The following is a 12,368-nucleotide window of genomic DNA, read 5'->3' as shown; positions in this document are numbered from 1 at the left end:
AGTATATTCCAATTTTTAGTGGGATTGAGGATTTTTTGAACAGAAATAAAGACGGTTCTCCGAGATACCTGTAAAACCAAGTACTTTAGAAAATTAGGGATAAGTTTTTAATTTTCCGAGTCCACGGCTGCCTCCGTTTCTTTTACGGGTAGCTCTGGCAAGGTGGCCCGAGTATGGTGCTCGCTGAACACTAATGTAAACACACCCATTTTCTAGCTCTGACCGGCACCCCACATTCGACGGTGCAAGTGTAGTGCCCTTGTAGAAGGTCACAACCTTGTGATTGGGTACTAAAGATGGCACCGGGTATCTATGTGCACACCTTTTTTGTTACTTCCGGGAGGAATCTAGTGCTTTGTACTTGCTGCAAAGCTCGACTTGTTTCAAGTGGCGTCTGGCGCGGCAAAAGGGAGCAGCTATCAGTATCGGGTACCTGAAGATGTGGACACAATACCATTGTGTGCTGGAACCCGGCACTTGTGCTCGGACACCAAGTGTGTACAGCTTCATAGTGTCTGGTCGGGGTTATAATGGGTTTCAAGAGGGTGTCCATCGGGTGGTCATGGCTTTGACGGTTGATGGTTAAATTTTAGAGCTTTGACCGTTGATTGTTATTAAGTAAAAATTTAGGGGGTAGGTATTTTGAGCTGGTCAGAAGGTGGTCGTTTACCCTCGGCACCCAAAATATCTCAAAGTATTGTGGCTCGGCTGTTCTCTTACTCGACACAGGCGCAAACACCGGTACTGGAACAAGCCTTATTAAAAACTCAACCTCGTCCCTGGAGCTTAAAAGCCTTGGGTCCCTGGGGCTTAAAAGCCTTGGGAATAAGGTTGTTTTAAGCTGCGTTCGTTTTTCTTACCACGATGCCGACGATGTAGAGACTCTGTCATAGATATTCAGAAAAGTATAGTATATCGCTTTAATTATAATGAGACCTGTGGCTAAAAGACCCCTTCTGTGGAATGTTGTTTCTGTGCTCTAGCATCTTCAATTCAAGCTTTCGCTGAGAAATCTTTCCGCTTCTTTTTGGCCTCTCTGACGGCCCGGTTAACAATAATGATAATAACATATTTTCAGTTATAAAACTGCTATGTACATGGGTTCTGTAAAACAAAATCTTAAACGAAACTGGGATAAACCTATACACAAAACTGGGATAACATTAATTATATATAATCATATACAATCTGTAGCGGCATCAACTCCGGTGTCGGAGAGATCCGTGAAACTAAGAAAAACTAAGCGACTGACACAGGTTCCACAAGGCTGGGGTTTATTGTGCCAACTTTTACAACGATCCCGTTGTAGGACGTGTTGGGGCGAACGCTCTAGTAGGTTCTGAGTTCAACAGCAATAAAGCTTGAAAAGGTTACCCGTCGAATTTCTGTGAGCCTTAGAGAAAACTACGCACGTGTAGCGGTATTTAAGCTAAGGTCACGTGACGGCTAGCGGAAAATCATTGTGACGTAAAATGCGGTTACAATAAAGAAAATAGCTAAAAATACGACAAAACTAAACTAAGGCACACGGGTGCCGTTACACTGCTTCCCTAAATGTTCTTCATTTACCCAAAAGCCTAAATAGTGTTAAGAAGCGATATAAAAATATAAAATCTGTTGATTTGGTATGAAACGGTATCAAACTTATTGAATTAATAAAACTAAATCACTGTAAATCGGTTCAGTTCGCAATGTCCTCTTTTGCTAAGAGTAGCACAAGCTTATTTACTGGTCGCTCGTAGAACTTCTTCTCTCCGTCTCTGGATGTCATAATCTGCACTTTCCTGACAAGCTGATCGCTGCTAGGGAACACTTTCGTGACGACTGCTAAGGGCCATTGGTTTCTCGGGGATTCGTTGTCGCAGACTAGTACAACGTCTCCTTCTTTCATTGATCTCTTGGGAGTGGTCCATTTCTGTCGCTTTTGGAGTAAGGTGCAGTATTCCTTCTGCCAGCGTAGCCAGAGTTGATTAGCGAGGTACTGAACCCTTCGCCATCTTTTACGGGAATACTGGTCTGGTGACTCGAACTTTCCAGGTGGGGGCAACACAACTTGAGTTTTAAGAGTCAGCAAGTGGTTTGGGGTCGGCGGTTCCGGTGCTAGCGGGTCTGACAGGTTCTCTACTGTAAGGGGACGGCAGTTGACAATACTCTCGGCTTCGGTCATAAGTGTGCGTAGGGATTCATCATCAAGCTGGGTGCCATGATCTAATAACAGTGATGACAGGACAGATCGTGTGGTACGTATTTGACGTTCCCAAATACCTCCCATGTGTGAAGCATGAGGAGTATTAAAATTGAAGTCTATCCAGTCGCAATCTTGAGAAGAAAGGTACTCTTTGAGGGGTGTAGTGTCTAGCTCCTTGAATGCAGAGGCGAGTTCGTTCTTGGCACCGACGAAGTTTGTTCCCTGGTCGCATCTAAGCTCTCGAACTTTTCCTCTGCGGCTGATGAAACGTCGGAGAGCATTCAGGAACGAATCCGTCGTCATGCTGTTCAAGGTTTCTAAATGAATCGCACGTGATGAAAGGCAGGTGAATATCAGGCCCCATCGCTTGAGCTCTTTCGGTCCTTCTTTAATGTAGAATGGGCCAAACACGTCCATCCCAGTGTAGGTGAACGGAGGAGCTGGCGTGACGCGTTCAGGTGGTAGATCTGCCATCTTTTGGTCTTGGTTGTGGCCGCGTAGCTTACGACATACAACGCACTTGGACACGATGTGGGAGATTAGTGAACGACCGTTGATGATGTAATATCCAGCTTGGCGGATGGCGTTGTGAGTTATGCCGTAACCCTGGTGATGCTGCTTCCCATGATGGAACTGGTGTATGAGAAGAGTGGCCACATGACCCTTCTTAGGTATAACAATGGGGTGCTTAATTGAATAAGGTGAGGTTGCGTTCTTAAGTCGTCCTCCAACTCTTAGCAGGCCTTGTCTATCGATGAATGGGTCTAGCTTGTGAAGGTTGCTGCTGAGCTTAACAAGGCCATTTCTTTCCCGTACATTCTTTCGATCTTGAAATTGCTTGTCGTTTCCTTCGAGCTTACTAAGGGTCTCGATTTCTTCTTTAAAGTAGTGGTGCTGAATGGATCTCAGAATTATACTTTCGGCTTGAAAGAGCTCTTCAACTAAGGGGGTTCCTTCTTTAGGGCGCCAGTTGTACTCATTGTTTGGTCTAAGCCTTTCAATTGCTCTCTGTACTTGAACAATACATCGCTTGAGGCGGTTGAGCGTGGAGATATGCTTGAAGCGGTCAGGTTCTAATATTCCAGATCCGGTTTGAAGGGTCTTGGTTTTGTAGACTTTTGTGGCCAACGTGGATGCTGGATCCTTTCTGACTTCGATGTCTGAAGGGTGCGGGGCGCAAATAGGCTGGTGTTGTAAGGGAAGTGGATCTTCTTGCCACAGAAAACTTGGTCCTTTGAACCAGCGTTTACTTTGTATTAGTTCCTTTGCTGTTAGACCACGGGAGGCCTCATCAGCTGGGTTTTCTTTTCCAGGGACGTGAAACCATTCTTCAGGAGAGCTGCGGTCTCTGATATGCTGTACGCGATTGCCAACGTAAACATGAAAGCGTCGCGCGTCATTGTTGATGTATCCTATTACGATCTCAGAGTCGGTGTAGTAATAGCATTGGACGTTGTCTACGTCAAGTTCACTTTTGAGCATCCTGGTTACGTTGACTGAAACAGCGGCTGCTGTCAACTCTAAGCGAGGAATTGATATTGGCTTGATTGGAGCGACTCTAGATTTTGCCATAAGGAAGCTAACGTGAACTTCGTTTCTCTGATTTATCATGCGCACATAGGAAATCTGTCCGATCCCATTGTCGCTCGCGTCTGAGAAGCTATGGATTTCAGTTTTGACTGGGTCTCCGAACTCCGATGGCTTGAGGCAGCGAGGAAACTTTAGTTTCTCTAGAAGGGGGAGCTCTGTTCGCCATTTCTCCCAAAGTGGCAGGATATCTGTTGGAATTGGGTCATCCCAGTTCACATTTTGACGACAGAGTGCTTGGAGTATCTGCTTGCCGTTCAATATGACGGGTGATACTGCTCCGAGGGGATCATAGACTGAGCTGATGGCCGACAGGATCCCGCGACGTGTTACAGGTTTATCTCTTAGTTCGATACGGAATCCAAACGTGTCTGATTCGATACACCAGTATGTACCGAGGGACCTTTGAACGGGCATTGGGTCGTTCCGAAGATCTAAATCTTTTAAATCCTTAGTGCGGTCGTTAGCTGGTAGGACTTCTAAGACTTCTTTACAGTTACTTGCGAACTTGTACAGGCGTAGATTGTCCTTTGCGCACATTGTTTGTGAGTCATTGATTAATTGCAGAGCTTGTTGTGCTGTAGGGACGGATTTTAAGCCGTCGTCCACATAGAAATCTCTAAGGAGAAAGTCTGAAGCGACGTCGCCAAACTCCTTTCTGTGAGTTTCTGCTGTTTGATGCAAGCAGAAGTTAACTACGCCGGGAGAAGACGCTGCACCAAAGAGGTGTACATTCATTCGGTATTCAACGATTGGTTTTGTTAGGTCGTTGTTTTCGAACCACAGGAAGCGCAGAAAGTTCCTGTCCTTAGGGGTAACGTAGAAGCTGTGAAACATTTGCTCGATGTCACAGGTGAAGGCAACTTCTTCTTTTCTAAATCGTGTCAGCACTCCGATCAGGGAATTTAATTGGTCTGGGCCTTGGAGCAGATGCTTGTTTAATGACTCGTTCTCGAACACGGCGCTGCAGTCAAACACGACTCGGATCTGGTCCGGTTTTCTTGGGTGGTATACGTGAAAGTGGGGAAGGTGCCATACTTTGCCCTTTTCTGTACTGAGTTGATCAACAGGAACTCGGCTTGCGTGACCGTTATCAAGTGTCTTCTTCATAAAGGCTAAGTAGTCTTCTTTAAGTTTGCTGTCGTTTAAGAGCCGCCCCTTGAGGGAAAGAAGCCTCCTTAAACAGTGCCCTTTATTGTTTGGTAGCGATAGATCATCAGATTTGAGGGGTAGTGGTGCTTCCCAGTTTCCATTTGTGTTTTTGTGCAAACCCATAGTTAGCATCTCTCGGAAGCGTTTATCTTCTTTTGACTCCGCTTGTTCGGTTCCACGAATCTTGCGACTGTGGTGAATCTCGCTGTAATCGAGCTCCATCATTTTACGTACTTGTTTTGGGCTGGTTAGGTCCTTAGTATTTGTTACTTTCTCAAAGGGTGGTGGTCTGGATGTTTCCTTGCTGCGATCTAGGAGGGTTTCTCTTTCCACTGTTACTCGATTCACTGATGCCGAGTTTTGTGTTCGCTGCTTGTCCTTACAGACACGACCTATTATGGTCCAGCCAAACTTGTACTGCTCTGCCCGGGGCTCTTCATCTTTTCCGAAGATGACGTTTATCGGTTGGAAGGCAGCTGGGACGTTGCGTCCGATGAGCAGGCCTATATCGACGTCAGAGTGGTGTTGTATCTTGTCCGCAATGTGAGATAGATCTTTCCATTGACTGACTATACTGGGTGTGGCAATATCCTCGTGTGAAGCGGGGATATATTCTCGCGAGTACGCAAACGGGACTTTGATTGGTCCATATTCGTTTTCTAAGTCTTGAATGGATAGTCCGACTACTTTCTTGGTTCTAATCGAGTTCGAGCCGACGATCGTGTTAACTTGTAGGTCGACCTCAGTTGCGTCTACTTCCAGTTGTTCTAGTAAGGCGTCAGCGATGAACGTATCAGTGGATTGGTCGTCAAGGACTGCGTAGGTTGTTATTTTCTTAGCTGGATTCGACTGATGATATGCTCTTATTAAGACGATTCTAGCACACGACCTGCTGGTTTCCTCCTCCCCGCAGACTTGCGTGCAAGCTGTAGTGGTACTTTTGGTTTCGGTGGTCGCGGTATTTAGTTTATCTTTACTGCCGGGTGTGGCCTCGACATGAAGTGCTGTCAAATGTCTCTTGCGGCAGATGTCACATACTGGAGGTGTTTGATCGCATTTATCGGCATTGTGCTTGTTGTAAGCCATACACTTAAAACAAAGTTTGTTTTTCTTAAAGAAGTCTCTCCTGTCGTCTAAGGCAAGGTCTTGAAACTTCTTACACTCATTTAGGGTGTGCCACTTAGTTTTATGGAAGAGACAGAGGTTTTTATCTTTAGAACTGTCTTCCGATTTCTCTTTCTTTGTTTCGGGGGGCGGGACTTTGCGTTCACCAATTGCTTTTGATGCCATGGTCGTTGTACCAGGAATCCGTTTACGTGGTAGGGGATTTGTTGCCGGGGTTGTTCCTAGAGATTGTCGCAGGGGATTTTTGACCCCCTGTCGGAAAATCTGAGGAATGTTCATGCGATCGGCATGGAAGGTTACTTCTTCAACGAAATCCGTGAAGGTCGGGAATGCGTTGCAGCCTTTTTCTTGTTGTAGGGTTTGTACCTTTGTGGACCATTTCGTTAGGAACCAACCTGGGAGCTTTTCGACTAAGGTTTGTAGCTTGGAAGGATACTCGAATATCTTAAGGCTGTGTAAGTGGTTCATCGCTATTTCGACTTGCTGTAAGAAGTCGCTAAATTCTCGCAGACCTTGCGCGTCGTTATTGGCAATTTTAGGCCAGTTTGCTAGTTTGTTCTCAAAGTCAGTAGCTATGATCGCGGGACGACCGAAGCGTGACTTCAGTTTCTTTCTTGCTTCCGCATACGCTATTTCGGGGCTAGCGCTGACCATATATTGGAGTTGCTCAACGACTTTTTTCGCGATTCCGTCTAAGTGTTTGTACAAGAGATACAGTTTCTGCTGAGCGCTGATCGGCGCGGAGTCGATAAGAGCGTCAAACGCTGTTTCCCAGATGAAGAATTTGATGTCTGCTTCGTCGCCGGTAAATATGTCCGGCTTGGCTTGCGGGAGCCGTTGCAGTTGCGTGACTTTAGCTAAGGCGTCGGCAATTTGAAAGACACTGTCTGAACTTGAAGGAGCGTGATTTTGACTTTTGGGAGGTGGAATTCTTATTTCGCGGTAGAGTGTGGTCGGCGAACTCTTCGGGGTGAAGGCGTCCGCATCTCCACGGAGTTTGTAAGTACTTGAAGTTATAGGTTTTGAACTGCTTACAGGGCCTGTGTGGGAATGAGAAGTCAGGGGGCCCGTGCTTCTGTTTGTTGGCCCTTGAGGAAGTAAAACGATTGGAGTGCTTGTTTCTGCAGGTGACGAGTAGTGAGAAGTACAGGGGTAAGAAATATTGGTAGCAAAGGCGGGAATTTGAGGTGTTGGCATCCCTGTGCCTTGATGCGTTTCGGGTGGACTGTTCGTTGTAGGATCAGATTTTAGTTGTTCTGCTATCTCTACATGATGAAGAGGCTCGTGTTCCGATACATTTGAGGGATGGGAGGCTACTTGATGTCCTGTGTCTAAATGGAAGTTAGTTGTGAGTCCCCCGTCCGGGAGAGTGATATTATCTGACAGTCCCACGTGGTGTGGGTGTCCTGTGTTGTCACCAGACGTGACAAATTGGTGACCATTGTTCTCATTCATTGATGGCGGTAACAAACTTTCGGTCGCTGTGGTCGGAAGGGTGGGATGAGATGTGTGGTTCAAAAATCTATTAATCATATTTTCGGTTTCTTTCGGCAATTCTAAATCCATCTCCTCATTACCGGGCGGTTTTTCTTCTTTCAACGCCTTCTCATACACGGCTTCCGCTGCTAAGAATTCATTTAACTCTTGTTGCATTTTCAGTTTATTTAGGATCCTTTGTTGTTCTTCAATCTTATCTGTAAATTTCATTTTCTCTTCTAACGCTGCACGTTTTGCTTTGACGGTTAAGAAACTTTCTCTTGAAGAGCGCGACGAACCGGAATTTGACGACTTTATCGAGTGTCGTGATGTGCGTGACGATTTTGATCTCATGCTGGCGCTCACGGACAATGTTTCATCTTTGTCTAGCGCTAATACTCTATTAAACGCGGCGGTTTGTACTGCTTGAATAGAGTCTTTAATTGAAGAAAGCAGTTCGACTATGAGTTCAGATCGCGGAGTGTGTTTTACGAGATCTAGCCAGATGTTTAATTCGATTTCCGTTTTTTCTGCGAGGGCGATTATATCCTTGAGCTTCCTATCAATTTGATCGCGGTCTTTAGTGCCGGCCAAAAATGCGTGGAACGCTGTGACGTTAGCGTGAAAACTTTTGTGTGCTGCTTTCGCTGATTTTTCTTTAAGCTCGCAACGGAACTGAAAACCTTTTTCTGTCATAGTTCTAGAACGTGTTTCCGATGTTTCGCCATTCTCGGGGTTGCTAGAGCTGTATTTTCGGGATGATCGGTGCAATGTGCATTATGCGCTAGAGTTTCATTAAATCCAGTATCGCTAGTTTCGTCTGGGGTATCGCCTGGATTTGTTTTTTGCTGGGCGTTTTGGGAGTTGTCCATGGCGAAGCGCTTGTATTTTTCACAAGAAGCTGGACAGAGTGATGACACAGAGACACTGTAGTTTTGTTCTAAACTCTGTTTCTACCGTTAACTAAAGGGTAATTAGGCAACGTGGTTCTTCGCGACGTCTACAAAAGGTTCTTCTTTGACTGGATTCGTTTTTAAGAAGCATGTTCTTCAGTTTTCTTCGATAGATTAACAACGTCTTGCCGAGCACGTGCTCTTCACCTCTTCTCAGTAGTTTCTTCTTTTTCTTCCTCTTTTTGTTTTCGGTTCGGTTAATAAAGGAACGGACTTACTTGTTGAGTTCCCGCTTGACTGCTCAACTGTTTCCAGGGGCGGACTTGTCGCTTGGGTGAGCTTGCTTGGTTGATCTGGGCTCCAGGAGCTTGCCTGACTTATGATTCAGAGATTTGACTTAACTGAACAGAAATTCGACTGTAGCGGCATCAGCTCCGGTGTCGGAGAGATCCGTGAAACTAAGAAAAACTAAGCGACTGACACAGGTTCCACAAGGCTGGGGTTTATTGTGCCAACTTTTACAGCGATCCCGTTGTAGGACGTGTTGGGGCGAACGCTCTAGTAGGTTCTGAGTTCAACAGCAATAAAGCTTGAAAAGGTTACCCGTCGAATTTCTGTGAGCCTTAGAGAAAACTACGCACGTGTAGCGGTATTTAAGCTAAGGTCACGTGACGGCTAGCGGAAAATCATTGTGACGTAAAATGCGGTTACAATAAAGAAAATAGCTAAAAATACGACAAAACTAAACTAAGGCACACGGGTGCCGTTACACAATCATTAAAAATGGTAGCCCCCATATAGAAGAAGGCTCTCTTAGTCTACTCGCGACATTGACTTTATCACTCGCGATTGACTTTATCGCTTGACATCAACCGCTCGCGAATCGACAGAGAAACTCGTACTCTCGATTATGGTTATAATTTGTAGATTTTCGGTTGGTCTTATTTTCGGTCAATCTGATAGGACGGAAATAGCCTATATTTCTAAATATAAAGGCAATCGTGAGGGTTTTGAGTAAAGAAATAGCTATTTTAATGCTGATGTATAAAAAAAAAAACACTGATGTTGCCAGACTGTGTTGGAGTATGGTGTCCTTCATGCAGTTCATGGGTCAAGTCTGAAAGCCTAAATCGTAGATACTGTGACGGAAGGTTTTTCCACTTTGAAACGAATTTAAGGCTCAATGGGAACTCGGTGCTTGACTCACGATAAAACTGGGGAAAACTAGACTCAAATGGTAACTCGCTCGCGGGGAAGAGCCGTCACTTCTCTCGAGGTCCGGGATCAGAACACTAACTGGTACAGCAGTAGATAAAACCGACTAAACTTGGTTCCAACAGCGTTTATTCTTCAGCGGATCAAACAGCAATAACTCGGCTAGGACACGGCGAAATAATCGACGATGTAATCGGCAATGTAATCGGCAATGTAATCGAAAAATCAGTAAAAACTAACTTACTTATATATGATTTTTACAATCATTGAAGACAAAAGAATACAATAGAAATATAAACAGAAATCACTTAGAGTTAAATGAAAACTAAATACAAATTCTATTTTTAACCTGAAATCTTTTGTTACTGTTGCTATTTTAGAAAGTAAAAGTACTGAGACAAAGACCTAGCCAGGTCAGCAAAACAGCGTTTATGTACAAAGTGTTACAATATGAATAAAATTGCAAGTCCAGCTATCGGCTGTTTAAACCGGAAAAGCGCAGACTAATTGGAAGTTTTCACCTTAAACAAAAACCGATCTATTTTTAAAATTACAAGACAGCAAAAACCTTTCATATTCAAAATTCGGTTATTACTTCTACTTACCTAACAACTTAATGAAATATATTTTCGCAAACAAATATAACTAAGTTGCAATTAGAACGAGGTACACCTGTATCAAAGGCGTTACTATGAATAGATGTCGTCTGGTGGTTAAATCACGAAAAATAGACTTGATGAAGTCAAATAAACCGTTATTAAGAAACCAGATATTCTTTCAAGAGTCAACATTGAAGTAAAATCAGTGTATAATTGAAAAGAGAACGAGCAATTACTTTTTTTGTTAACAAACACTGTTGGCTTTTCTATGATTATTACTTAGCGAACACAAAGCAAATGAAACAAAGGAAAGTAAAATGGCACGAGCCTTTTTGCGGGGCTAAAACCTCTTTATGCAAATTCAGTAAAAATGACTAAGAACAACGTCAAAGCGAATATTTGAAAGCTATATATGATATTCGAGCCAAATGAAGAATTCATGGAAAATCTCTCTTAAGCTTTTTTTTTTTTGACCATCTTAGCTTTAATAAGAAGAAACAAAAAGCAAACTGCGGTGATAAACAAAAGGAAATATAAACGCATTTCTGGAACTGAGAAATGAATTTACCTTGACGTTTCTCATATCAGGTTCCAACATACTCTTCAGAAGTGATAAACCGTTGAATAACAACAGAAATTTAAACGTAGAATAAGTAACTACCTAAAGTAAGAAAAGATGAAATATGGTAGGAAAGTTTGCATATAAAAGAAAAAGCATGCCATCTAAAGAGGGTAAAGTTTTTCACTGCTTACATTTTCATTTATGGTTGGTTGTAAATCCATTTCCTCATATTTATCGCCGCAGCTTGCTTTTTGTGTCTTCTTAAGTAAATAAAGCCAAGGCCACTCCACCACACCCAGTCCACTTTCGATACATTAAAATTCTAACATGACTCCGGGGCTTTAGGGACAGAATTGCAAATTTTCACTCCATTGCCTCATAGTTCCCAAAAAAGACTTGAGTACAAAGAAAACCAAATCAAATATAGGAAAATGACCAGAAATGCTCGTAGGATTTTAATTAGCTAGTATATCGAATGTGGGATATTACGAGTACGGTAGTCTGCGTAGCGGGCGTTTAAAGGGAAACGGAAAGGCGCGAGAATAAACTTTTTTTCTTCCCTTTCGAACTCCTGCCAGGAAGGCTACGAGCATAGAATGCCCCGCCTCCCCGGGAATGAAAACACTTCTCTGTTTTGCAGGAGCACATACGAGGTCGTGGTTTTACTTAGAAAAGCCACCCGTTTCCTCATTCTGTTCTGAACTACCGTATGATGGACTGTCACACTCACAACAGTGATAGAAAAAAAAATTCACTTAGTGGATATGAGAATTCTCCACTCCAGTGCTTTTCAAGGTCATGCTGCGCGAGCTCTATAGTGTAGCAAAATTTAAGATGGGACACCACCACTCCCTGCTCGGTATTACCGACTAATTAACTTTATTAATTCCCAACTAATGATTAATACAGTTATTTAATATGTTATTATATTTACTGTAGCTCTGCATGGAAGTTTACATGTAAAATTATGTTCATATTTTTTTGTAATAATTAACTGAGGGTGCCTATTCTTTAAAAGCCCGATGGTTTCCCTTGGGCAGTTCCTCCCCACTAGCTCAGTTTTAATACAATTTAGAATTTCTTCTTTAGCCTACTTATTTTTGTATATTTTTTAATATGCAGAAGTAATAAACTGAAACTGAAGCCTTTGCTCAATGTTTTCATTCTGTTCTAAACTATAATGGCCTTTTTCTCTCGCACTGTCACGCTCATATGTAGCGTTACGAAAAAAAGGTACTTTGTAACGTAAGGCTATGAGATATCTCAACCCCAGTGCTTTTCATGGTCATGTTGCGCTGCGAAGAAATCTTCGACTCGATTTGAAAGGACAAAGCTGGACTTATTCCAAAAATTTAAGATGGGTTTCTTTCAGCTCTAACATAAACAAAAGTGATTGTAATATAGACTGTGAGAAAATAAACACTGAACATGCATTATTTTAACTTGGAACCGAGTGGCGCGAGCGGTTCAACGCCGCCAACGGCCGGAGGCCTAAGAGCAGGAACGTGGCACAACTACATGAATCCTTTGGATGCAAGGAGTAGGCTTAAATGAATATTTATTACAAAAGA

At 43.3% G+C, this 12,368-nt stretch overlaps 1 protein-coding gene across 1 annotated transcript; it reads right to left on the bottom strand.

Annotated features, from left to right (window-relative positions):
• Positions 1-1,259: 1,259 nt before the first annotated feature.
• LOC140948115 (uncharacterized) lies at positions 1,260-9,187 on the bottom strand. Its single transcript, XM_073397342.1, has one exon. It carries the CDS (start codon positions 8,222-8,224, stop codon positions 1,682-1,684), a length of 6,543 nt encoding a protein of 2,180 aa, XP_073253443.1. The 5' UTR covers positions 8,225-9,187; the 3' UTR covers positions 1,260-1,681.
• Positions 9,188-12,368: the final 3,181 nt, after the last annotated feature.

The sequence above is a fragment of the Porites lutea genome, chromosome 9 (genome assembly GCF_958299795.1).
Source record: "Porites lutea chromosome 9, jaPorLute2.1, whole genome shotgun sequence".
Classification (NCBI taxonomy): Eukaryota; Metazoa; Cnidaria; class Anthozoa; order Scleractinia; family Poritidae; genus Porites; species Porites lutea.
Note: the sequence above shows the minus strand (reverse complement) of the source record. Positions and strands in the feature narration are given on the sequence as shown.

Excerpts from the sequence above, each read along its gene's own strand:
- LOC140948115 (XM_073397342.1), bottom strand. The coding sequence starts at position 8,224 with ATGACAGAAAAAGGTTTTCAGTTCCGTTGCGAGCTTAAAGAAAAATCA.